This window comes from Cottoperca gobio, chromosome 22 (assembly GCF_900634415.1).
Source record: "Cottoperca gobio chromosome 22, fCotGob3.1, whole genome shotgun sequence".
Lineage (NCBI taxonomy): Eukaryota > Metazoa > Chordata > Actinopteri > Perciformes > Bovichtidae > Cottoperca > Cottoperca gobio.
This window is the reverse complement of record NC_041376.1, coordinates 16,781,056-16,807,749: the sequence shown is the minus strand read 5'-3', so window position 1 is coordinate 16,807,749 and position 26,694 is coordinate 16,781,056. Positions and strand designations below refer to the sequence as shown.

Below are 26,694 nucleotides of genomic sequence, written 5' to 3'. Positions count from 1 at the left end.
GCCGGATTGTTTTTTTTAAGAATTAAAAGGTTGTTTATTTGGGGAAATGATAATAAAGGTTATATCTCCTGAATCCCCTTCACAGGAAGCGTTTCAGGGTTGTCACATCTGTCGTTCTTTATTACTATACTTGATAATATATATTTATGTTCAGGTGATCAAGTAATGTCAATTTTACGGCTTAACACATTTGTAAATTATATTCCCATTTAGAGCAAAGGATAAAGCAGGGTACGCTTTAGGGTGGGACTACCTCGTTACTGTCTGCTCGCTACCACGGTGTGGTTCAGTTCATGAGAGATAATTGTAACATTTTGGTCTGCTAAAACATCTTGCTCAGCTTTCAATTGTTCTTAACTTCACCCTCTAGTCTCACTGGTTCCAAAAAAACAACATCGCGACGACCAAGATGCCGACTGGCAAAATGCTTCAAAAATGTCGTCCACAAACCAATGGGTGACGGTGACCAAGTCCACTTCCTATATACAGTGTATGGATGAAATAGACTGTATACTGTACATATACATACATATATATATACATACATATATATATATATACACATACATATATATATATATATATATATATATATAAAAATACAGAAATGTGTTAATACACAGAACATATCTATACACAGAGAGATTGATTCCCTCAATGACAATGTAATAACCTATGCACATAAGAATACCTCTACAACCCACACACTAACAAAGTGTTTCCTCCTCAAGTGCAACACTTCAGCAACAAACCTCCTTTTCACTCTCTATTGTGTGGCGGGACAAGTCTTAGTTTTTAAACATTTAGTGGATGATGGATGCTTTTATTAGTGACTAGAGGGATGGTGAGGGTTTTAGTCTCAGTGAGGGGAACTGTGGGGGGAAGCATGCTGCCACTGAACAAACTCCAGAGCATAATGGATGACATCCACCCCTGGCAACAGAACACAAGTGAGCTTAAGAGAGACAACGGGGAGATCAGTGCGAGCTTCCATCGCTGATTTAAACAGGTGTTGGTGGCCATAAAATATTACGATTTATGCATAGTGTATGCATAGTGAGGTCAGGGTCCATGAGCAGAACTACTGCATGGTGCCTTGAATTTCAGAATGTCATCCTTTTATATCCCAACTGAAGTTATGATGGCGTATGATGGCATTCCCTAGCTTTGCAATAATTTGGCAGATTGCCGCTCAGTATCCGTCTCCGTAGATCGAGACCTTATTTCAATACATCCAGTCAAATCTTTACCACAAGCAGAGCAGAGGGTCACACTGAGCCAGCAGCCTGCTACACAACATTTGTAACATTTCAAATGTATTTTTCAGTATTGGGTGGTACTTAGCGCCACCCTCTCGTGTTGCTTCTGGTTCCAAAAAACAAGATGCCGAACTCCACGTTTCAAGACCGTAGTTCACAGCGACTATATCCATTTCTTATATATAGTTATATACAGTCAATGCTTCCACTGCTATTAGTCATACAGTGTGGACACAGTGATATAACAGCGTCACTCTTCCTACACTGCCAGCTTTTTGAGAAATATGTCAGGATACTAGAGAACTTTGGGTCTTTAGAAGCAAAACATGTTTGTCTCCTTATTCAGAGAGACAAGCAGAGGTTACAGCCATAAATTAAATCTGCATTATGATTCACTCCATAAGTTGATCTAGCTTTCAGGACATACTGTAAATTGCAGCTATGCTTATTAAAGATCTTGTTTACTGCATGACGGTAGACTCACATTGGGGCAAGCGTCCTCTCCTTGCTGTCCCACCAGGATGTAAAGCAGCTCGCCCCTCCGCAGCAGGAAGTCTCCTGTGATGTAGACACCATGTGATCTGCTCATGGTCAACACGCTTCGACCACCCGCTGCACCGTAGGCTGTGATCCTGGGGTGCATCAGAAACAAAGGACATTAGCGGGTTCACTATCCTAATGATACAGGGAATGAAAGCGGCTTCACTCTCTTCAGTGATTCCATTTGGTCTTGAGGAGTTTTATAGTAAAAGTGTATGTATGTTTTATATATTCTAAGCTGTGCAGTAGATGTTTATCAAACAATAACCTGAGGCTGATAAACAGTCCTCATGTATTCCAACTGCGGTTGCATTAAATAACAACCAAATTAATTTGGAAACACTAAAACACACTTTTACCCGGGGTGTTTTTAGACCTTGCATGGTAAACAAACACAACGCACACAGGACTACAGATTGCATGGGCACACAAGCACACAGAGGCCGACATACAAATACACACACCTTCGCAGCAGAAGACACTCATTTCAAATGCTCCAGTTTTCTTGCCAGGAAAAAAACAAAACACAACTTGATTGGTTTTTGGTGGCGCTTGGATATTTCTCTTCCCCGGTGGTCGTGCTTGGAGGGGAGAGAGAGAGCGCTGCCCGGCGCTCAGTCGCTACCTCAGCTGTTTGCTTAATGACTTTTGGGAGATGCAGAGCGCATATTCATCTCTGTGACCGTCTGTCAGCTTCACTTACAGGCTCCGCCAGCTAAACCGGGACACATCCAGACCACAACTCCGGAGTTTGTGTGGAGACAGAAGGTGTTTTTCTAAAACTCTGGGACATGTGTTAAGACAGAACTGCCTGTGCTGCTGTTAGTTGGGTATTTAAAGACTTTTGGCTGAGCTTAGCAGTGTGTGTGTGTGTGTTTTTGTGTTGATGTGGGAGGCTAGAAGATTTCAGATATGTTTTTTGTTCTTTGAGGCATCCAAGTCAAATCCAAGTTAAACGCCCATGAATGCCCACAGGAGACATATTGATCTCATGGTAGTAGATATTACAGCATTAATCGTACAACAGTACACAGTTTGAGGTCAAGGTGCTGAGGCTGATTGTTGAGGTACTTCAAAGCCTTAAAGACCATCGACATAGTCGTGGATAGGTGGTTTTTGAAGTCAGGTGTGGAGTGAATCATGCTATTTAGCTGCCATTACTACAGCCTCTGCTCACTGCTGCAAGAATCTGGTGGGGATATTTCTCTGTTTGCCTGTGGAAGATTGATGTGCTGCTGATGCACAGAGGAGTGGAGGTGGGCGTGAGGAAGAGTCTGCATTGTTGCAAAAAATTTAAGTTGCAATGCAGTGAGTACTTCATAGTGTTTGCACTGTTGAGTGCTCATAAGGCCAAGTGTATGTGCGTAATGATTGGCACTGCAATGCATCGAGACCCTTAAAGGGATAGTTTGGATGTTTTGAAGTGGGTTTGCACGAGTACTTCTCTATAGTCTATAGTGTATATATCTATGCAGTAGATGGCAGTCGACTGCCCCATTATGCAGAAGCAGACAGGAGTTCCAGTACGCATGATAAGCAATCTACTGCTGTGGGCGGGGGCAGCAGCAAAACCTATTTTAGCCACCTATAAAAAAAAACATTTGAAGTGTACGCTATATTTAGAATAATTTCAACACTTTACCGATGGGGAAGCGAAAGATGGCCTCTAAAAGCCACCAGACTTACAGTAAGTTTGCAGAACACAAATGTTTCTGGTGCACCGCTGCCTTGATCGCTTAGCTTGTTTGTGTTGTTGTGTGACTTTGGTGAATCCTTACTAACCCTTTAAAACAAAACACCACAACACAAACAAGCTAACCGATCAAGGCAGCAGTGCACCGCAGTGTTCTGCGTGGGGAAAGGAATGATTTAGTCTGGTGGCTTTAAGGAGAGCATAGATACTGCTTCAGTTCCGTGTTGGAAAGAGCTGTCTGACAGCAAGGTAATAACAATATTATTAAAATAACTTTTAGTTGTTTAAAATACATTTTGCTGCTTCCCCCGTCCACAGCAGTACATTGCTTATCTTCACTGCTGGTACTCCTGTCTGCTTCTCTAAACTGGGCGTGACTATAGAAGTACCTCATACAACACTTCCAACAATCTAAATATCCTTTAAGAAACAGATACCAGTGTTACAGAGTGAGGGTTCTATGAACATCTGTGGTACAATAATGGTCAGTTCTGATGTTTGTGTCCTCTAAAGATTTTTACTCAGTAAACATCCCTACCTGTAGGTGCCAGTTTCCGTGACCCGCCACATTTGAATGCCTTTGAAGGGCCCTCGGGTGCCAACTGTCACGTTCACGTTGCTGTTCCTGTAGGAGTTGAGGCACTGAGTGGGAGTTGGGCCTTCAGGGCCCACAGCCCCACAGGTATGGAAAATCCACTTTTTGGCTGCATGTGAAAGAAAAAAAAACATTTAGCACTTCATAGAGTCCACATATTCTGTATTCAGTCACACGTGCACTCAAGCAGACATAAAGATGACTGAGAGGCTGCAAACCACAGACACATAACAGTTCTATTTGTTCCACATTCATTCCACTTTAACATTCCCCTTTGCTCTACTTCCACATCAATAAAACTCAAAAAGACAGATATGATAAAAATGATTACATATTTGGAAGGTAAGCTCCTAACTGGAAGCTACTCGTGTGAGCTCATCATATTCACAACTGCAGCGGGGACGTAGTGACAGGATCACAGGTGACAAACATTTCTCCTCATTTATTGTGTAATCCCACGTGTCCGTGCTAATTGGAGTTCTTTTCACTGTAATTAGCCCGAGATTAGTCTTGTCAGATGGACGTGGAAGGACACGACGCTGCAGTACTAAGTCCTGATTTAAGGCTTGTGAACACAGAGCAGTGAGGAAGTGAAGCACCTTTCTCCCTCTCTATCTCTGTGTCTGTCTCTCCCTCTCTATCTCTGTGTCTGTCTCTCCCTCTCTATCTCTGTGTCTCCCTCTCTATCTCTCTATCTCTGTGTCTGTGTCTCCCTCTCTATCTCTGTGTCTGTCTCTCCCTCTCTATCTCTGTGTCTGTCTCTCCCTCTCTATCTCTCCCTCTCTATCTCTGTGTCTGTCTCTCCCTCTGTCTCTCCCTCTCTATCCCTCCCTCTCTATCTCTGTGTCTGTCTCTCCCTCTCTATCTCTGTGTCTGTCTCTCCCTCTCTGTCTCGGTGTCTGTCTCTCCCTCTCTATCTCTGTGTCTGTCTCTCCCTCTCTATCTCTGTGTCTGTCTCTCCCTCTCTATCTCTGTGTCTGTCTCTCCCTCTCTATCTCTGTGTCTGTCTCTCCCTCTCTATCTCTCCCTCTCTATCTCTGTGTCTGTCTCTCCCTCTCTATCTCTGTGTCTGTCTCTCCCTCTCTATCTCTGTGTCTGTCTCTCCCTCTCTATCTCTGTGTCTGTCTCTCCCTCTCTGTGTCTGTCTCTCCCTCTCTGTGTCTGTCTCTCCCTCTCTGTGTCTGTCTCTCCCTCTCTGTGTCTGTCTCTCCCTCTCTATCTCTGTGTCTGTCTCTCCCTCTCTGTGTCTGTCTCTCCCTCTCTGTGTCTGTCTCTCCCTCTCTGTGTCTGTCTCTCCCTCTCTATCTCTGTGTCTGTCTCTCCCTCTCTGTGTCTGTCTCTCCCTCTCTATCGCTGTGTCTCCCTCTCTATCTCTATGTCTGTGTCTCCCTCTCTATCTCTATGTCTGTGTCTCCCTCTCTATCTCTGTGTCTGTCTCTCTGTGTCTGTGTCTCCCTCTCTGTCTCTCCCTCTCTATCTCTCCCTCTCTATCTCTGTGTCTGTCTCTCCCTCTCTGTGTCTCCCTCTCTATCTCTATGTCTATGTCTCCCTCTATCTCTGTGTCTGTCTCTCTGTGTCTGTGTCTCCCTCTCTGTCTCTTCCTCTATCTCTCCCTCTGTGTCTCCCTCTCTGTGTCTGTCTCTCTGTGTCTCTTTCTCTGTGTCTCCCTCTCTGTGTCTGTCTCTCCCTCTGTGTCTCCCTCTCTTCCTCTGTGTCTCCCTCTCTGTGTCTCTCTTTCTCTCTCTCCCTCTCTTCCTCTGTGTCTCTCTTTCTCTCTCTCCCTCTCTTTCTCTCCCTCTCTCCATTTCTCTCTCTTTATCTCTCTCTCTCTCCCTCTCTCTGTCCGGCCGCACATATTCTGAGACTACTTCATTGAGGAGCAGAGCTGCAAATCTGACACTAGCTAAAGTGAGTCCTGCAACAGAACTCACTCGATGGCCTTAATAGCCTCTAAATTGCAGCTCAATGTGATTGGGACTGTTTGTGATTAGATATTTACAGAATGGCCTTTTTTTTTTTGATGGATCTATTTATTCATATTTCCATGACAAAGGCAAAAATACAATAAATATCATAAACACCAGAATATACTTCAACCACCACAATCCTAACAAACGTTTCTGTTATCCTCCTTCTGTATCTCATTTTCTCCAGCTGCAAAAGGCTCATCAGATCCATCATCCATTGAATAAAGGTGGGGGTTGTTGTGGCTGTTTCCACTTCTGAAGAATGATACTGATGAGATGAGTTTGTGGGGAAGAGCCCTCATACCTAAAAGTGCTACTAGAGGGAGGGGGGTCAATGTATTCATTTGAAACAGAGGAAAAGATAGATTGCCAATACTGTGTCGAAGAAGGACGACACCAAAACATATGAACAAGCGTTGGCCTGATGGCATCTTGTGACAGAGAGGGAGTATAAGCATACATTTTAGAAACAACTTCATTCCATTACGCATCTGAAAATGTATAGTCAGGGTCATCTCCCCGATGCCGTTAAGAGACAGAATGGCCTCTTTAATTTATTTTTGCAAGAACGGATGCCGCAGTAAACGGATTAAATGGTGACAGGATGCACAGGAAGTAGATGAGACGAGCCTCAGGAGTGCAACTTATGATGCTCTCACTACAACACCTTTTGCCGTCAGCTGCTGTGCAGTACCTGTTAGAGATGAAGCCCAGGGACTGAGATCCCAGTATTTACAAGGATATCTCGCCAAAATCCACTCGCTCTGACTGAGGGAAAATAAGCACAGGAAGCTGGTATTTTTGGCATTCCTGTGCGCACAACAAAATGAGAATATGCACCAAATTCCAATAATTATCTAAAGTTGAGTTATGGAGGTAAATTGTGCTTTGACAGGAAAAGAGGTAATGAGTTTTGAGGTTGTAATCATGTTAAAGCATTCATCCCGAGTGCCTGTTTCTGTGGCTGCCAGTCCACATGATGACTGCTGACACCTGGATGGACTGCATGTCCAGCATCTTATTTTTCAGAATGATCTACACGATTAGTTGATTCCAAAGCCACCAGATAAGTGATCCAACACCAGTGCTTCATACTGAGCTCCACAAACATCTCTTTTGAGTTTGGTGAAGTGTTGCCAGCAGAGACAATTCCAAGCAGGCTTCTTCAAAAACACTTTAAACCACCACTGCAGTAAAAAAACCCCAACAAAAACAGTTTTGGGGTGACTGTAGAGGTGTCTGGCTTCCATCCAGCAGGAGAAAATTGATCCCTGAAGTCAGTATTTTTACCATCCAACATGGTACAAAGAGTGCTGGGAATAAATCCCTCACTGGAGCAGAAAAGCCTCCAAAGCCAAATGGAGCTCTGTACTGTAACTAATATGTAGCTCTTCAATGCAATCACTTCAGGTGGGACATGCTGAAGACAAAGGAGTGAAGGTAAGAGGGATGCATCTTCTTTTTGTTTTCTTATTTGGAGAAGTGACTTCTTGGCTATCTGACATGAATAAGACCCTTGTTATGTAAAGTGAGCTCGACTTTTTTGACGATAGCACCACCGGTGTCTTCCATTCAATTTCTCTCTCCAATCTCCCCGGGGTGCGGTTTGTTTCATACTACAACTCAGCTGATCGATCTTGTTGGTCCATCAATAAGAGTGAGTTCTAATGCGCACACACACACACACACACACACACACACACACGGCTGTACAAACAAACACACCACCGAGTAATGAGCCATTCTGTGATAGGCACTTGGCAGAACAAACAAAAACAAGATGTGCTCTCACAGATGATAGTCTCGTCTAATAAGTGGTGGGCGCACTCGTCCGCCCCTCTGACCTGAGACACACACACACACAGGCTCTGACTATGCCTGACTATTATATGAATCGCCTGTATGGTGAACTTTGCCACTGGTGGTATTCCATCATCATAACAAACACTGGCCTCCATCAAGGAAAGGGGCAGCATTGTACACTGTCATCAGGGAGAACTTGAGAGAGAGAGAGAAAGAAAGAGGAGTGTAGAAAAATGTCTCTTATTGGATTACAATACTGTATGCTCCAGCAATGCCAGTCTTAAAGTCATCTGAACATCATAATAAGACATCAGTAAACATGTTTAACATTTAGGAATGACATAGTCCAAGTAAACAAGCGCTTCTTCACACAGTTAGGCCTCTGAAGCTATGAGACTTTCACTTTTGTGAAAAATGATCATCACTTGGTACAAGAAGGCATGTTGTGTCGAGCTGATATTTCAGCACCCGTTTTGAATGTTACTGTACCAGGCCATTACATGAGCGTTATCAGTTGTTTTCACCCCCACTCGAATACTTCAAAGGTGCACACTGTAATGTAATGTCGGTGAGAAGGTGCATATCTAACATTAAGAGGTTAACAATAGGTTTAGGTGCCAAAAATATGTGGTTAGGTTTAGGAAAAACATCATGTTTTAGTTTAGAATAAGTAATGTAACGTTACGTTAATTACGTACATGATGTGACTTTTAATTACGTAGGCTACGTCGGTTAAAAGAACATTTTGGTTTTACACGCGACACAAACTCCTGTCTGTTTTTGTTAATTAATTATTAACGGCATGATAGATTCTAAGATAGATTTACAAACTATTCTCTTGTGCTTTTTATTTTTTATTCCAGTGTTGTCTGCCCCACTGCTATTCAAAGTATAGCTCTACAAAAGAGTGAAACAAAAGAACAATTAATACATATGATAATTTGCTTTTGCATGTTATTGGACATCCATTGTTAACCCCCAACACACTGTAGGTTAAAAATAACAACTTCTCAGTCTGCGCCGCTTTCCTCCCTTAGAATGTATCCTCCTTATCCAGTGACAGTTGTCCTCCTTGGACCGGCCATTAGAGAGATGGATCAAGGCTGGCACGCCAAGAATGGATCTGAATGCTAAGTACAAAGCTTATGAGGCACCCGAGTCCCATTAATTACAAAAGCCTGTTTTGTGTGGCACTGCTCGTTATCAGTATCATATCTGTCTCGGTGAGTAATGTTTCCCCTCTCAAAACCCAAAGTAACAACAACTAACTCACTGATTGCCACGGGCCGCTGTTTATGAAGCAGAGACTCTCCTCTCTGCAGCTCATTAGCAAGCAAGTGATGGCCAAAGCGCCTTTTCTGCAGGCAGCGATGAGGGAGTAACATTTGCTGTCAGTTACTTTCAAGAGCCAATCAGATTGCTTCACTCGTCACCCCTTCCTTCAGTCTTTGATTCCACGCCAGTTTCCATCTAGTCCACAGAACTGGTGTTTTTGTCTGTTGTTGTGTGAGAGGAAGTGGAACATCTTGATATGAAAATGTGCTGTGTGTTCAAAGCAGCTAATGCTTGTACATCCTGATACAATTTTGCAATTTCATGAGGATGCTTTGTTGCGTCCTGAAAGCGTATTGTGTAGTACTATTGTCTTAAAATAACCTGTAAACACTTATCTTCGTCAATCACACCCCCACTCTCTTACGGTGAATGGTCAGAGAAAAATAAGCCCCGGAGCTCATTTTAAGGTTAGCGACGCGTTCCTTTCCCATCAGTAGAGGTAATCACAAAAAGAAAGGGAAGATAGCTCATCTAGGTTGAATTTTTCATTCCCCCCCTCCCCTGAAAGCAAATGATGAGTCAGCAGTGAGAGGCGGGTGTAACACAGTAGGGCAGTGGTGAGAAATGAAAGATGCCAGAATAGTGGGGAATCAATGGAGATGAGGGGGAAATGAACAAGAAGAAAGAGACGAATGAAGGGGAAGTCAGTTTGAAAAGAAAACAGCAGGAGGAAGAAGTAGGACAACAAACTGAGATCAGAAACTAGCGGCGGGATGGGAGGGGCAGTAACGTGAACCAACAGACAGTCAACAGCAGCTTAGAAATGTTGAAGATGGGGAACAAATGGAGAAACAAAAAGGTGCAAACTGTGCAAGGCCCAGATGTGGTGGCAGAGTGAAAGGGAAGACGGAGGGGAGAGCGAGACGAGATGAGAGACGTTCGATGGGGTTAATCATTGAGCGTGTCGGGGGGAAAAGCGAGTCTAGCTGGAGTGACAGGTCTGCTGAGCCAAAACCCTCATCAGGCTCGACGGCATGCCCCGCGGACGTCAAAGCATGGGCTCTAGAAGGGGAGACGCAAGACGCCCGGCGAATTGTTAACCACTCGCGGCTGTCTTTGAAATGGCCAATGTAAAACTGCGAGTTCAACTTCTTTCCGGCCCCCCGAGTTAATATCTATGATAATCACAAGGGCGAGAGCAGTGTGATATCACAGTCCCATCTTTCTCTGAGGCCGCCTGCTTTATTGTAACCATACTGAGTATTACCTGTGTAAGCACATTAAAATAGCCTTTTTGTTGGGCCCCCTACTATATATGAAATACTTTTTTATATAATATTGTAGAGCTTATGAAATGTTTCCTCAAATACCCCCTTCTTGCTCAGCACAAAAGATATTCTTGATAGATTTAGTAGCCTTGGTTTGCTGACGGAGTAACGTCTGTGGCTCCAGTTCAATGCTTAATCCTGTTACATTATCAAGTCATGTCAGCTGGCCAAACATTAATGTCTAATTTTTTACTGTCCCTGTTTGTCCCTGGAGAGACAAACAGGCCGCTCTGTGTTCCAGACTAAAGAGTGAGCCACACCACAGACATTCAATCAGACAAGTTCACTGCACAAACATATTAGGGCCCTGACACAGTAAGTTGAGTATTGGTGCGCATTGGTCTGCTGTTGAGCATTGTTGTTGTGGTGGAGCATCACCCCTACTCTGTGTCAGACCCCGCTTGCTGCTCAGCAGAAGGAATGCTGTATGTTAAACTGGCAGTGCAGTCAGTGAGAGAGAATCTGTCTGGGTGCTCAGGCTTCAAAGAACACTCCACTGATTTAGCATTACACTTCTATAACACAGGATCCTTGAGGATTTATCAGACTTCACACACAAAAGGCTTTCTACAACGTATGAAATCAGTGGTGCTACCCTTTAACTAATCAGTGATTTCTCCCATTTATCACAATTACTCTTTATTCTGCTTTAAGGAAAATACCCCAGGCTAACGGGCTAACTCCAGCGCAACACAAAGTAAAAGATTTTAAGGTTTTGTAGTTTTTCTCAGAACTATTTTCAAATTGTCTTTACTGGCTTAAAAATGGTGGTGTAGTTCAGTTTGTGCATCTTAGCGTTAAGTTCTTTGGATAACAAAATATAGACAACTGAGCAATCACGTCTTCTCATGTGAGCTCAAGAGGTATATTGGCTGTGATTTCTGTGTGTATTCAAGGGCAACTTGGCAATGCAAAGCAGTGGGTCTTGCAGGAGCCACAGTGTGTGAGTGTGATTCTTCTAACCAGAGCCTCTGCTCCTTATAACATTGATTTGCTGGGCTTTAACAGCATATGAATGTCATAAAAGCCTGTTATGCTGCCTGGGAGAGAAAACAACATATAAATTAATTCAATTACAATCCTGGAGTGTGGTAACACTGTCCAGACCAATCATCAGTTTGGACTGGAAAACAAGTCCTCAAAGTCATTGAAACTCAAACAAAGTTCACATTCATTCAACTTTTGCAAGAGTGCTGTGTCACAGCATGCTTAGCGGAACATTATTTTTGAGAAAAAGGATGGCAAATGTATGCCTAAAAAATGATTTACCGGACAGTGCAACTAAACTGGTAGTGGCTGATATCTTAAAGTCCAGTCTTCAAGTCCAGTGTACCTCTAGCACTTCAAAGCTAGCTGAAGAAATATGTCTTAGAGCAAGTTTGATATGAAAGTATCAAATGGAATCTCTGCTTGTCTTTACCCTTTTGAAGAGTGGAAGTGAGAGAGTGCAAGGTAGAAAATGTCAAGTCTGTGTAAGTGCCTCCATTGACATTCTCAGGAGACAAATTGGAGGATTTTAGACTTCAAAACTGCTCGTCCTGCTCCATTTAATGCCAAAGGAGATCTCTGCAGCACTCACTCAGATGTGGATGTGGTGCAGACCAGTAGGGGGCACACTTACTTTGTTGCGGCACATGTATTGTGCTAAGCACATGTAGAGTAATTGTGAATCATTAATGCATGCAAGCAAACATGTGTGATCGAAAGAGAGTGCAGGAAAGACAAAGGGAGACAGAAGGAGAAAATATATATCAGTGAGGAGAATATTCTCCTCCATCTGTCCGAGCATCACTCATTCAGTTGAACCATCAAGATCACACTTACAGAAATCTGTGGTGGGGAAGGTCACCAAAGGGCTTCCAATGAACGGGGGCGTAGTCTTGGTGGTTGGTCTAAACGGCAGCCTGGTTGAGCTGGTGTCCACTGGTGGAAACTCCCCGTGGGCTGAAATAGAAATATAATGCATTTATTGATTGGATATACCTAATTTCCTTCATGTGCAGCAATGATTCCTGTTGCTGTTGCATTGAACAACTGAGTATACGCACAGTAGCTGCAGACCTGTGAGTGTGTGTGGAACCACCAGCAGGGGTCATGCTTTCATTTGCACCACCAATGGCTCTGCAGAGAGAATGTAATGCATAACATGCAGCTCCCTCTCCATCTCGATCCGTTCCTACAGTAGATGGGCGAGCACATTCAGGCAAGGTGTTTTGTAGCAATCCATCAAGCCTCCAGCCCCACCGCTTTCCCAGGACTGAGATCATAAGCTCAGTGGTACCTTGATCTCTCCCCCCTCAAAATATCACCCAGAATTAAGTCTGCCAGGCAATTGGCTGGCTGATTGGATATTACGGTTCAAGATAGAAGAGGTTTTTTTTTCTAAAGCAGGGGAGACTAATTTTAACTACTAAAATGGTTGGATGCTGACGTGGGAAAACAGTTACCTGTTCCCTTAGAGGTGGAGAAGCAGGAGTTGCTTGGATGAATCACTGAACGGATGAATCATTTTCTTTGATTAAGTCCATGCACTGCAATCAGTCGTTTAAAAGATTGCCCTGAGTGCTGTTAAATAAATCTGCTGCCACATCTGATCAGGGACTGCAGAGGCTACAGCGACAATCAATGCAACCCTGTCAGCTGAACATAACAAAATACTTTTCCAGTACTTGAGGAAGTGCTGAAATGACAAAATCAATGTCCAACACCCTACAGGACAGATTACAAAATCTTGAATCCAAATAGTTATTTGCTAACAATCGTCGACGAAGAAATTGCAGAGCATGTACTATTACTTGTGTGCATAAAATGTGACCATGTTTGTCTACTAAAAAATGACATCCCCGTACAACAACACTGCATTGTCAATTACACTTTGAGGGAAACGTATTTTCTCTCGGATGGAAAGTCATTTGAGGAGATAGGGTTGAATGTGAACAACTTTTCATTCCTCCTCAGTAAAGATTTCACTTTCTTATTTTAGGAACGGAGATATGTTCAGCTTAGCTGCTGTAAATGTGCCTGTGACTTCACATGGCCTTTCTTTGTTTCCAAAGGCCATGTTCTTTGAAGAATTCTGTCAAACATCTCATTTCTTTGATGTTATATTCGGAAGAAAAAAAGCCCTCTGTGGCTCCGTTGCTATATGACCCTTGTTGGTTGCTATGACGGCAGCAAATGTGAGATTATTTCGGAAGTCAGATAAGGTTCACTGTGGTTTACAGATCTGATAATGCTGCCAGCATGCAATGCTATGGGCATGGGTTCAAAACTTGACCAGCTGCTATTCTGCTAGTCCTGCCTCTGATTTATAACGTTCAGAACAAAGCTGGATAAAGTATTGACCCCCCCCCCCCCCCCCCAAAGAGACGACACAACCTAGACGTGTTTCGACCAATCGGACCCACTGCTGTTACAGCCACACCACCACAACGCTTCAGTCTATCAACACAGATGATAGCCTTCCTTAAAGTCTTTTCATTAAACACTTTCAGTATGCTCAGTGTAGATACTTGAGGCATGCAAACAATGCTTTGTAAATAATACTTGTATGACCTGCATATTAAACTCTATTTCTGTTCTGCATAGAATAGACTGTTGAAAGGGAGATTACATGGTTTCAAGACCTATTTGTATTTCATACCGTAAGGGAAAAGTAGGTTTCTGTACTTGTACTCGAGCTGGTCTTATAGAGCAGCAGAAAGAACAGTGTGTTTACACTAAAGCTGCCTGATATTCTCCATAGGGTTGACCTAGATGGCAAACGACAGAAAAGGATAATTTAAAGGTTTCATGAGAGTATTATCTTTCACATGCTTTGATCTTCTAAGCCACAAGTACTCCTTGATTAAAAGGTTGCAGCTCCAGATAAAACCAACAAACTCATTGATGAGCAGGTGGTGTCTCCAAAGCTCTGAAAAGAGTAGCATGAGATGAATATCAAGCGGAAAAGCAACTTCAAGTTTCCTAATTGTGATGAGCCAATGAGTTGCCCACATAGTGTCATTTGCCTCCTTGGTGAAAACAAATCATGCCTGCTTTCCCCGCCATCATTCTGGAGGTGTCAGGGGACAGACGCAAGACTTTTCATCTTTATCTCTGTAATCATTTCAGCGCAAAAACACTCCCTCCTCTCCATCCTGGATCCCCTGTCACTTCAGGCTGAAGGCTCACCGTTTATGACAATATGGCAGGGGGCTCCCTCAACAGCTGAAAGGTTTGGAAAGCAACTGTGTGGCTGTTCCACTTGGTCCGAGACAACCTGCTTCAACTTAGAGCAACAATACGACATTAATATTATATACATCTGTTTCATTTGTTAGGGTTGTCACTAGGACCTGCCAACTACGAAACTGAAAACATTAAATGGACATTTTTTTATAAACAATGAAAGCTGTTGTCTTCAATTTCTTTCATCTTCATACAATTAAAGGGCTGTTTTAATCCAAATTCTTATGGTGGCCATAGTCACCCATTGGTTAGTGGACGACGGTTTTGAAGAGTCAAGAACAGATCCAGAACTGACACAAGAGGGTGGAGCTGGCGAATTCTAGACAATAATTTTTTAGGCAAATAAATTGATTTAAGTAACTTTCAACTGAAAACACACCGTGAAAGGGTTAAAGGCCCTGTCACACATATCCGTAAGGCAACGTAACTTATGTGTAACGTCTGCATAACTTATGAAGCACACGTTGGGTACGTCTGAAAAGTTTGAACAAGCTCAAAATATTTTCACAGACTCAGCGTTCAACAACGTACCCCAGCGTAACACCGCCTGCTCTTAACGAACATACACCAGCGTATTGCCGATATTTTGTATACGGCAGTTATGCATTCGTTGGGCATTCGTCTGATACATTCTGTATAAGTAAGTGATACTCTATCAATAGGTTAGACATGTGTATCTGTATATGTTCACTTTTCCGATCCGATGAAAAGTTGGACGTATTTGGACTCTGACAAATTGTGAGCTATTTTCATATACGTTTCTGCCATACGGATATGTGTGACAGGGCCTTAAAGTACAAAGACAAAAACACAGACAAGGACCTGTGGTAGGGACCTGCCAATCAAAAGGTAGCCCCGCCCTAAAGCATACGCTACTTTATCTTCTATTTTACTCTAAATGGGAGCATGATTTACTGAATGAACATCATGCTGTAGTGAAGAAGACTTGAAACTAGTGATTGAGACATAAACTCATCAGGAAAATGTTTACGGAAGGTAACAAATCAAGTGAGAAGAAGGATCATTTCCTCATCGACTTCTATACAATCTGACTTTTTTTTACAACCAGTGGATTCGCCCCCTGCTGGCCATGACAAACAATGCAAGTTTAAGGCTTCTCTTTTCCGAACCGGAGGTTGCTGCTTGGTCTCCACTAAAAACCTTCTCTGAATGGAGAAATCTTGAAATTGTGTCATCAAAGCTTAAAAAAACCTCAGCACAGCTTAAATAAAATCTGCCAGCTACAAAATCAATAGCTCATTCTCTAGCCCTGTAATCCTCAGATAAATATGATAAGTATCCACTGCTTGGTGGCTTTGATACAGATACAGTTTACGTGCACATTTGATGGACCACATTCAGCACACAAGTGACCGCAGTGTGTTTGATTGCTTTCTACACAACACTGTCTCTCTGTAAGTAAGACCCTTAGATGTGCTGTGTTTACACAACAAGTTAAGCAACTTTTTATATCTTCAGCAAAGTCGCTGATAAGGCTCAGTGCATTGTTATTCTGAGCATGGGGGAACGCACTACGGCAGGGCTTTGGAACAGACAGAGCTGGAACACACAACATTGGTATGCTGCTGCAGCAGGAGAAGGACTCAGCAGGTCCACCACAGAGCAGCGTGAACCAGAGGGCAGGGCAACAGCCTGCGTGGCTGTCACTGTTCATTAGCAGGGCGCCGTAAACTGCCTGAAGCCCACCAGAGGCCAGCCACAGGAGGGGGGGCACCTTGTTTCCACCCATCCACAATCCTAAAATATCATGAGATTGCAATAGCTCTGAGGAATATCCACACTTCAGACATATCATGTCACAGTCAGTATTATTCCATATGGGATTAAAACGATGCCATATAGCATAGTAAATGTACTCTATGTGATGTGTTTTCTCAATTGCAAGAAAACATCAGCAACACTATGACACCCATGTCTATACTGCATTATAAACATACTTATAATGCATTAGAATCTGCTCATAGTACTTTACTTATAGGGGACATATCATGAAAAACTCACTTTTTCTGTGCTTGTGCTCATGCACTTGGGTTTCTGGAGTGCCTACTAACCCACAGAAACAAGACACAGCCTTAAACAAGCAGGCACTACAACGGAGCATAGTGTTAGCATAGTAGAGCATAGTATTCACCTGAAAACCATGAGAAGTCCCCTTTAAAGCAAACACTGACCACTTATAGTGATTTAAAGTCATCACTTAATCACTTACAGTGATTATAATGTATTACTACTGAGAGAATTATAATAAACTATGATCCTTGCAACAAAAAAAAGTCAGTGAGTGACCAGGAATTATTAGTTTATAAGCATTATGATACTTGACCTTAAATGTGATTATAAAATGAGCTTTTTAATGTTTCATGAATATTTTTCATTATAGATATGGAAGTGTTACCAAAACATCTCTTGGACTCTTAACTTGCATGTACTGCTGCTACAGTATGTAGAATCTGAATCTAAAGGTGGCTGATAAACTTGGAGACCACATTTGAATAAACTGCTTTTAATTAGCCCTACTGTACAGTCATACAGTCAATACACTGGGGACTGTAGAGCATCTGTACTTACTGGTCCGTGGTGTGTCTCTATGTTTCTCAATACCCACAGGTGCAGGTGATAATTACTAAAATTAATACATTTCACTAATCTCTAGTTATATTACATAAGCTACTACGACAGATAACACGGATGCAAAAGCCCACCAAGCCATCACTTTCCATTGTACGTTAATAAAACTCTTCGGCTACGGATAGAACGCAGTTTGAATTATTTCCAAATGTCCAAATTCAAACCTTTTGAGGAGTATTGTATTGACAATCCAGTGACGTCAAGGACAAGCTACAGAGGGTTCACATTCACAGAATGATGTTGGGGAGTTACTATAGAAGCAGCTCAGTGCGTGGGAAAATAAGTGATGGAAGAGTGCAGAGACAGAAAGGATGACCTACCTGCACTGTGTAACACAATAAACTAATTCATTGCTGGTGAACATAAAATAGTAAAACAGAAAGCCAGGGCCAACACCTGAAGGGCAATGAATTGATGCATCATCAAACCCACGTATTACTTGGCAAAATATGCATCACACTAAAGCCAAGTGTAATATAGGATAAGGGCCGTGGACGGCTGGCCCTCTGCATAATGTGTTCTCGGTGTGTTTCCCACTGAAACATATTACAGAGCTGTGTCATAATAATGAAGGTTCCATCGTGCTAATCACTCGTAGGGATCACTCTTGGAAACTACGCCTGTTGCTGAGCTTCAGCATCTCCCACCGCTGGTCTGATTGATAGGTGATAAAAAGTGGCTGTGTCAAGTGTGGCTGTAGTTAATGGATACCTGGCCTAGATTAAGAACTTGCCATCTAGAAAGTGAGCAAAGCGGGAATGGATGATTCTTCAGGGCTGCCATAGCAGTGTCGCTGCTGCTCCGGAGGACATAAAACACAAATTGGTGTGCAAATATCTCCAGGAAAATGTCATCTCTTTAAATAAAGAGGCTCTGACCCGATAAGCTTGATGTATTGTGATCTGCTCCAGCCTAGACCAACAGTCATTTCTCACATCACACTCAGCTGATGAACTCATGTTATCTGATTGCTTTTTACAGTGAGATCCATCGTGAGGAGATTATATCTGTGGTCGATGAATACATTCATCTAAAGTCCTCCTCTAAAGGTGAACACATTAGGTATGATTATGTGTTCCTTCATTGGTCATGTCTTATTGCACCTTTGAATGAAAACTGCTATCTTAACAATTTGTTTTAATCTTTTTAATCAATCGAAATTGGACAGTTTATATTTAATTTAAAGACATGGATGTAAAAATAGTCTGTTAATAGTTTAAAATGGGTATATAAAAAGTAAAAAAGAAACTCCGAAGAGGAGCTGGAAGCACATCTACTCTTTCGCTCTCATTGAGGAATTCTGGATCTGGCCTTGCCCCGCACATCGTAGCGATGTTTCAGCATTTGGTGTATTTTCTCCATTAGAAAAAACATGAGAGATTCAACCATACGTGTTTAACTATGTTGAGCACCAAAATGGGAAACTAGCCAACTTATCAGAATGTTAAGTGTAATAAGCATCTTTTACCTGCTTTTGTTTGTTAGCTTATTTCTGACAGTGGCTGACACAGCATTACTGGCTGTGAAACATACAATAAGATCCAGTGGAATCTTTGGTAGATATTGAAGGAAACTCCAGGACCAGGTTTACATCCAAAAACTGCACGCTCTACTATGTTTGATGTCAAAATCTTCTCAATGCTAACGCTAACTCTCGCTCTCTGTGCTGGCAAGTCTGCTCCTCGCGGGAGGTTTCAGGGTTTCCCTGTCGCTCTGTGTCGGCGTTTGCATATTAGACAGCGAAATCCTTGGCCAGGTGTAATTAGTTTAACTGCTACTTCATTTTATCCCTGTTCTCATTGTCAGAGATATATTCAGATACAGAGATGTTCAGACATTACTATTCCAGTCACAGCTCAAACAGGTTGTTCCAGATAGGCAGAGATGGAGGGAGGCACTGAACTCCTAACCTTTCATTCTCCTGACGCCAGACTTGGTTGTCATTTTATTCCTGTTTTTATACTGATATACCATCTCAATTATAACACAAAAATATCTGAAAAGGTGACGTGAGGCTTGACCTTTATAAGCCTGCAGTACAACATTGGAACATAAGCCCTTATCAATCAGCAAGCTATATGATTTGAACTGTTCTGACATTTCATTTGACACATCAAAGTTTCTCAAAGAGATGTATTTCGAAGCAAAAACACAGCACATTTAATAAAGATATAATTTCAAAGAAAAGGTAGACCTGCTAGGATTCTTACAGAGAATTGCAAAAAAAGTGCAGAGTGCTGTATTATGGCTATGTCAAGGAAATTAAAATGATAAGTCCTGGTGAGTCCTTGATGAATACTTTGAAGTGTAGAAAACTGGTCCACAGTCAAGTCTTATATTTGTAAAACATGAGCATAGGGCAGACATGTATTGATTATTTTTTAAATTGCTTAGGTTACTTTGAAGGTTTACTTAAGTATTTCTGAAGTCCATAAAAAGAGTCAACACTTCTCAGAGCAATCCAGTTTCCCCCCCATTGTGCCCGTCATGGTCAATCAATCAGACAAACAATCCCATTATTTCAACCCAGGTCTGATGAAGTAATGGTGGACAAAGAAAGACATTTTTACAGTACTCACAGGCCAGGAAGCAATCCATACTGAAAGTGATGTTGTCAATAGAGACGGCTGAACTGGGTCCAGGTCCATCTTCTGTGCTGAACTGCAGCCAAAACCTACGGAGGGAAAGAGCTGTTTAAACTACCTCACAAGCTGTGGTTGAATAGCTTTGGACTGAAAGGATGTGAAGAACAATTTATAGTGCTTTAAGAAAAATGTCATTGAGCTTTTGCTTTGGAGGGTGAGCATTGTATGCCTTATGACAGCTCAGTCTGCATTGTCAAGAACGGTTGGCTCTTTCAGCAGAGACAGAAAAACGGTTTGACATTAAGGTTGAATTTTCTGGTTCCAAATTAAATGCTTTCATGCACAAATGAATTTAGGCACGACCTATACGTCCAAAACATTTAAAAGGAATAGTTTGACATTTTGGGAAATATGCTTGTTCGCTTTCTTGCTAAGCGTTAGATGAGAGGATTGATATTGGTTAGCTGAGCTTAGCATAAATACTGAAAATAGGGGGGGGGGGGGAACAGCTAGCCTACCTTGATCAACCTACCAGCCCCTCAACAGCTCACTTATTAACATTTTATATTTAATTTGATTAGCTGTACAAAAACCAAAGTGTAATTACAACAATTGAGCCAGTCTTCATGCTAAGTTAGGCTAACTGGCAGCTCCCTCCAGCTTCAGATGTAGCATACAGACATGAGTCAATCTTCCTAAATAACGCTCAGGCAACAAAGCAAATACACACATTTCCCAAAATGTTGAACTATTTCTTTGAGCACTATATCTATCTATAATATGTTGCTTAAACTTGATGGTATACTATAACTTCATTATTACTGTCAACCCACACGCTCTTGAACCACAAACCCTCTCAGTCTACATACACTGTCTGTTGTGTCCTGGTTTTTGTATGCACTTTAGGCTGTATTTCTGATTCTATTTAAGCTCTACAAAGGTCACTGCGCAGAGACTGGCAGGTTCACCTCGTGGTTACGTACATGACATTCTAATTAAGAGCCCAAGCAAAGCTTACCATATAACCCGGGAATCAAAAATTAATCATTCTCAGGGGAGCAGGAGTATCCAAGCTTGAATGGCAAAGAAACCCCCAGTCAGGCACACAGAGATGAAATGCCTTATCTGGGGATTCTCTTTTTTCTTGCTATTCTCTACTTGGTTTTAATTTCTCTCTCTCTTTCTTAAGGGGAAAACAGGGCCACAGCTAATTGGAAGGCAAGTAGGGTGGGTAGAGCCTTGTGTATTGATTTCGACTATTTATCACAGACAAGTGGAGTAAAAAGAGCGGGGTGTATTTTGTACAAATGTACACATGGCAGGTCCATGGTATATAATCCCTATGGGATTTATTAATTCTGTGGAGTTGAGATGTTTCCCAGGAAATGGAATATAAATCTGCTTTTAGGAGGGTTGATAAGAAGGAAGAAGAGCTACTTGGTTCAGACTTTCTTGTGGGAGTATCAATGTGAGTGTGTTGGAGGTCTGTTGGGCTGAGAGTTATACCACTTGCCCACGCATTCAAACGGCAGTCTAAACAGGCAGCTTGATGTAATCACTGCCTGTTGCGTGTTGAAACAGGTGAGAGTTTTTCGTACCAGTCTGCCAGTCCGTAAAGGGGAAGTATGACGAGTTTCCAGCCCCTCTCGGATTTGGGCTCACTTGCTGAATGCCACAGTCTGCGCTGCTCCTCGGGGCCTGTACTGTTCTCAGCTATCCACAGAGACAGCGACCCCCTCTGCGAGCCTCCAGAACACAGCCAGAATCGCATCTGTGGAGGCAAGGTGCACATTTCGAGTGAGCACTGCAGTTAAATCAAAATGGAATTTGCAGTAAAGGTGACCATAAATCAAGGGTGTTGATTTTAAAAGTACAAGCTGAGAAATAAAGACAGCACATGGATCAACTTTAACTGCCTTTAAATATTTTTGAATTGAACAAAACCAGCCGAGTGTGTTATCCGTCAAGGAAGGGATGCACCTAAAATTGCATTGAGCTCAATCAGCAACAGCCATCTGTTCATTTCTAATTATTCTTAGATTAATAGAATTCAACCAGGATCATGATTTGGTGTTATAGAGCCATCTACGCTGCTCCTGCATGCTTCAGCACAAATCAATCTTATTTAGCTGTTTCCAGCAGGGATGTAGCTGGTGTAAGCCTGCTTCAAATTAAACAAGACACACAGGCTGCAGCAATAATTAAATAGTAAAAGGAAGTCTGAATCTAAAGCTCGCTAACAAGCATGGGATGTGACCAGGTCCCTCTGCAGCGTTTCAGTGGAGCGCGGAACATAAATCTTGCTTCACCGTTTAAATGGAACAGATGCTGGCTTAAGCGTGATGTAGAGAAGACACTACCCAGACAACTGTACTTACTGCTTTCATGTTGAGCGCTTGCATTGTGCTCGTCGACAGCAGGTTGTGGTTCTTAGCGCCAACCGCGAGACCACATGTTGACCGTTTAAACATCAAGATTACAGGCACTGCACAGTGCACACCGGGCATCACATGAAAGTGAACATGGTCTGTAGCTAATACCCAAAACTGATATCTTCTATGGAGTTGTCCAAGAGCGGACAGGCTAGATTTAACAGCACCGGTTCAGTGTAGAGAAGGATTTAGAGTGTTAATCTGGAATCATGGCTAATCTTTGGCTTTGTGACAGGAAGCTGCATGAAGCAAGGTCTGCGACGGTGCAGCACTCCCCCCACTGCTGTCTTTAAATATCAGATACCTCTAGTTCACACCAGGAAGGGGCAATCTTCAACTCCTACATTTTTATTATTTTCTTTTCTGTTTTTGTTTTCACTCTGTCTTCCTTGCGGCCAGTTCCTTTGTTTGTCTTGTCGAGACTAACTTTATTTACCCTCAGTCCATCTTATTGTGTTTTCCTCTGACCTCTCGACCTTAGCGTTACCTTCCCACCTCCATCCCTCACTTCTGTGTCCGATCCTCTCATATCCAAGCGTCAAGTCTGAATGTGCAAAGTACACATGCAGAAGGCCAAAGGGCGCGGTGCCAAGCAATATCACAATAACTTGCATAACTCTAAATGCTAGATGCAACAATCAAGACTATAAGTACATGATCAACCCTGGAGACCTGCTCTGGAAGCTACATCATCTAAATAATGCATGACTAGTAATACTTTCATAACTAGGTCAGCAGATACAATGTGTGATGGACGAGGTCAACCTCTCTGTCTGTTAGGATCTCTCAGGAAATTCAGATAATACAGTGTTAACCTGCTGTCTTGGCAAATTACCGTTTGATGTTTGAGCTGTTTCTGTGAGCAATGAACAAATTATTCAGTCATTCATCATGTTTTTTTGCTCCTACAGCAACAACAATGAAAAGCACTGTGAAATATAGCTAAATGGTGTTCTATGCAAATTGTGTCAACAAGCAGCCTGAAGTACATTCCAATGATAATATAGATTTAGCAGCAGTTAACATACATTTACATTTGATGTTGTTCATACTTATAGCATTCATACCATTTTTTATAAATGTCATAGTGAAGAATTGACAGTAGTAGAGAAGTAAAGAATATAACAATAAGAAGAAAAAGATTGAAAAGAAGAGAATAAAGTAGGCGAGTCTGATGGTGCGCACACATGTACTGTATACACACGCATACATATATACACACACACACCTGTACATACCTAAACACATACTCACAGAAGAAGTCTGTCTTTCCATTTCTAAAAAGCTCGCTATCTGTTTCATAGCTGCACCTCTAAGTGTCCTGTACATCTGTCTGTTTCTAAAGTCTTTCTAAAATAATACATTTTGAATGCCTGTTCAATTTGGACACATTTCATGATAGACGTTATAATTAGTTGTCAGAATGCTGAATGATTAGCAATATTTTTCTCCACAGCATCTCCAACAGTCTGGTTTAATGGACAGACCGAGACAGAAACATGACCTTCTTGGCCGAGGTAAACATGGCTGTTCAGGACTGGAAGGTTCACCGTGTGGAAGCCAAGGTGCTGATAATCAGAGTCACAGATCTGGCACGTTATGATTAAAAAAGTGCCGTGTGAGAACAGAAAGCTTGACAGACGTAGCAACTGTAACAAAGGGATGTGTTTGTATAGTGAATAAAGATTACATTTACTCTGTGCAGAAAACTGGCTGTACTTTGCTCACCGTGCACGGGGAGTTTCTTAGAGGAGGAGGGAAGAGAGGGCTCCTCAGTATCGCAGAGCTACGCTGGCCTTTGGACTGGCCTCCTTCCACACTGAAGGTAGCTCCTTTAATGCACACATTACACATGCAGAAGAAGAAAACAGTGTCAGAATAAAGATATTATATATATGATGTATAGAATGTAAGTTTTACATCACATTACAAGGTTGATGCATAATATAACAGCTATAGAATGATGGGTCACACTTTCTATGAAGACCACATCTATTGTGCAATATGAGGGTATTCATAGTGAATCATAATTCTTCAATCATAAACACACATAATGCTTTGTGATGCACTAAACATAAACATAACATCAAACATTACAGATATGACTTATAATGAGTTAGACTCTTGACATTATGAGTGCCTATACTCACCTGTACCATTTAAAAACATATCTGGGGGGCAACTTTTGCCACCACTGTTCAAATATTTGGGGCATTTACAACATATTGGTGGCATACATTTTTTTTAACCAATAGTAATTAAAGCATAGGATAAGGATATTGGCCAAAACATGTTAAACGCAAAAAGATTTTTCCAAAATCTTCGGGGCCATTTTTGCCACTCGATCACGTTTTAGGGGCATTCTGAGATTTATTGGGGCATTTTTGGCCTTTGCCCTTCTTCATTTCTGACATTGTAAATGTTTACGAGTGTAGTCATGAAGCATCATAAATGAATTATAATTGACTACGAATGCCCTCATTATGCACTATACGTGGTCTTCATAGCAAGTGTTACCAAAAGCACAGTTCAGCAGAGTGACAGCATCACACTTAGGTTTACTTGTTATTCCAGGTAACTGTGGCAGTAATATTCTCAGAGAGAAATGCTATCTAAAAACAACAAATATGGCATTAAATTACTGTGCTCCATTTATAGTTTCCCACACTACCCCTGAGACTTATGTAAATAGTAGAGAACAAACACACGATTCAGCAAAGCAAGACTTAACTGTGTCTCTCAATGAGATTTTAGAGTCCCCACGCTGACGGGAACAGCAGATGTAGGACTCGGAGTCTTTTACACCCACTGGGATTGTGTTTGTAGCAGCGCACTGCGCTCTGAACAACACGTCCGTGTCTGACACATCGGACGTTTTTGATTACACACTATCTATATTCAAGATCGTGGTTTATAATATATCCAATTCTGTTTTAATGAGGCATTAACACTACTGTAAACACACTTAAAGAGAGCATGCAAATGTCATCACTTGAGCCGAACAGTGTTCATGATATCTAAACCCGTTCAGATCCCCCGCCCATTCCAATGGACACAACTCTTCTAGGATGTCTAGATCTATGACTGCTGTCGCCTGAATCTACCCGAATGCACACACTTATTGGATTGGATGTGCACAAGCCAATCAAAGTGCTCCTCAACATATAAAATGACATCTGAATGTCCCCAGAAGGTAAATGGGGAAAAGAAAAAGGAAACACTGTTTTGATTTATTCTGACTGCTCTGATTTGATTTAAAATGATACACTTTATGCATCCTATTGATTATGTACACACAATATACAACACATGACACTTCTAATGTGGGCTTTTCTAGAGATCATTTAATAACAACTATTTTACCATAAGGTAGTTTTTCGCATTCAGATTCTACATCAACTCAAATGGACAGAAAAATAACACCAGTATTTCAATCTTTTTTTATTGCTAATGATTTAGGAGTGCATTCAAAGTAGAAATCCACCATTATAATATTTAGTAATATTTTTATTTGTTGTGTTTTAAACATAATTGGGTACTGAATTAGACAAGAGTGTGTGTGTCACCTGATGATGGGCAGCTCTGTCTCGTAGCCTTGGCTGGTGTCTGGAGTCTTCTCCAGGAGAGACCCCGGCCCGTCATTGACTGCCAACTGCAGTCCCCCTCTTCAAAAGAGCAGTAGCTGCCATTGAGAAAGTGCCCTGGAGAGAGACAGGAGAGAGAATAAATCAGGGGGGGAGAGGAGAAGATAATAGGGCGGGGTGGGGGGCATATAATGAGTGGACGGGCCCGGCAGGTACGTGAAAGAAGAAAGGTTGGACTGAACACCCACAGCCAAACTGCCAAGGAGAAAAAGGACAGGGGTGGGGAGGGGGGAGCGGAGATCAAGGAGATGAGTGACAGTGAAGGCGAAGAGCTGGGGAAGAGAGAGGCAGGGTGCAGACTAATGGCTCACAGGAGTCAATGTGTTGGTGAAAATTAGGCCTGAAATGCGATGGGGGGGGGGGGGGGGGGGGGGGGGTAGAGAGATGGTGAAGCTTAGACTCTAGAAACAGTATCAGAAAATAAAAAAGACCTGAAGTGTCAAGAAGGAGAGATGGGAAAGAGTGGAGGAAGAAGGAAGAAGGTCTGAGGGGAAATGAGAAAGCTGAGGTTACATGATGTGTTTTGGGGTGGCAATCAACTTGAAATCACTTCACTGAATGGCATGAGCCTCGGAAGCCTTTACGGGACCAACTACAATTTACAAAGATAGTGTGTGAGCCGCAATACAGTACAACTGGATAGTTGGATTGTGTTGAGCGTAAAAAACCATACAAGAAGGCTGTGTGTGGTGCG

The 26,694-nt window shown here is 42.2% G+C and overlaps 1 protein-coding gene across 3 annotated transcripts in view; it reads right to left on the bottom strand.

Annotated features, from left to right (window-relative positions):
• The window catches only part of alk (ALK receptor tyrosine kinase), a 225,874-nt gene that overhangs the window by 30,439 nt on the left and 168,741 nt on the right, over positions 1-26,694 (bottom strand). For all 3 annotated transcript variants that reach the window (XM_029460140.1, XM_029460141.1, XM_029460142.1), the window contains exons 6-12: positions 25,923-26,057; positions 24,085-24,188; positions 21,523-21,695; positions 19,919-20,013; positions 12,285-12,404; positions 4,031-4,196; positions 1,744-1,891 (exon numbers count right to left, since the gene is read on the bottom strand). In XM_029460140.1, the coding sequence (XP_029316000.1) occupies positions 1,744-1,891; positions 4,031-4,196; positions 12,285-12,404; positions 19,919-20,013; positions 21,523-21,695; positions 24,085-24,188; positions 25,923-26,057 (941 nt within the window). The remainder of the gene's footprint in view (positions 1-1,743; positions 1,892-4,030; positions 4,197-12,284; positions 12,405-19,918; positions 20,014-21,522; positions 21,696-24,084; positions 24,189-25,922; positions 26,058-26,694) is intronic.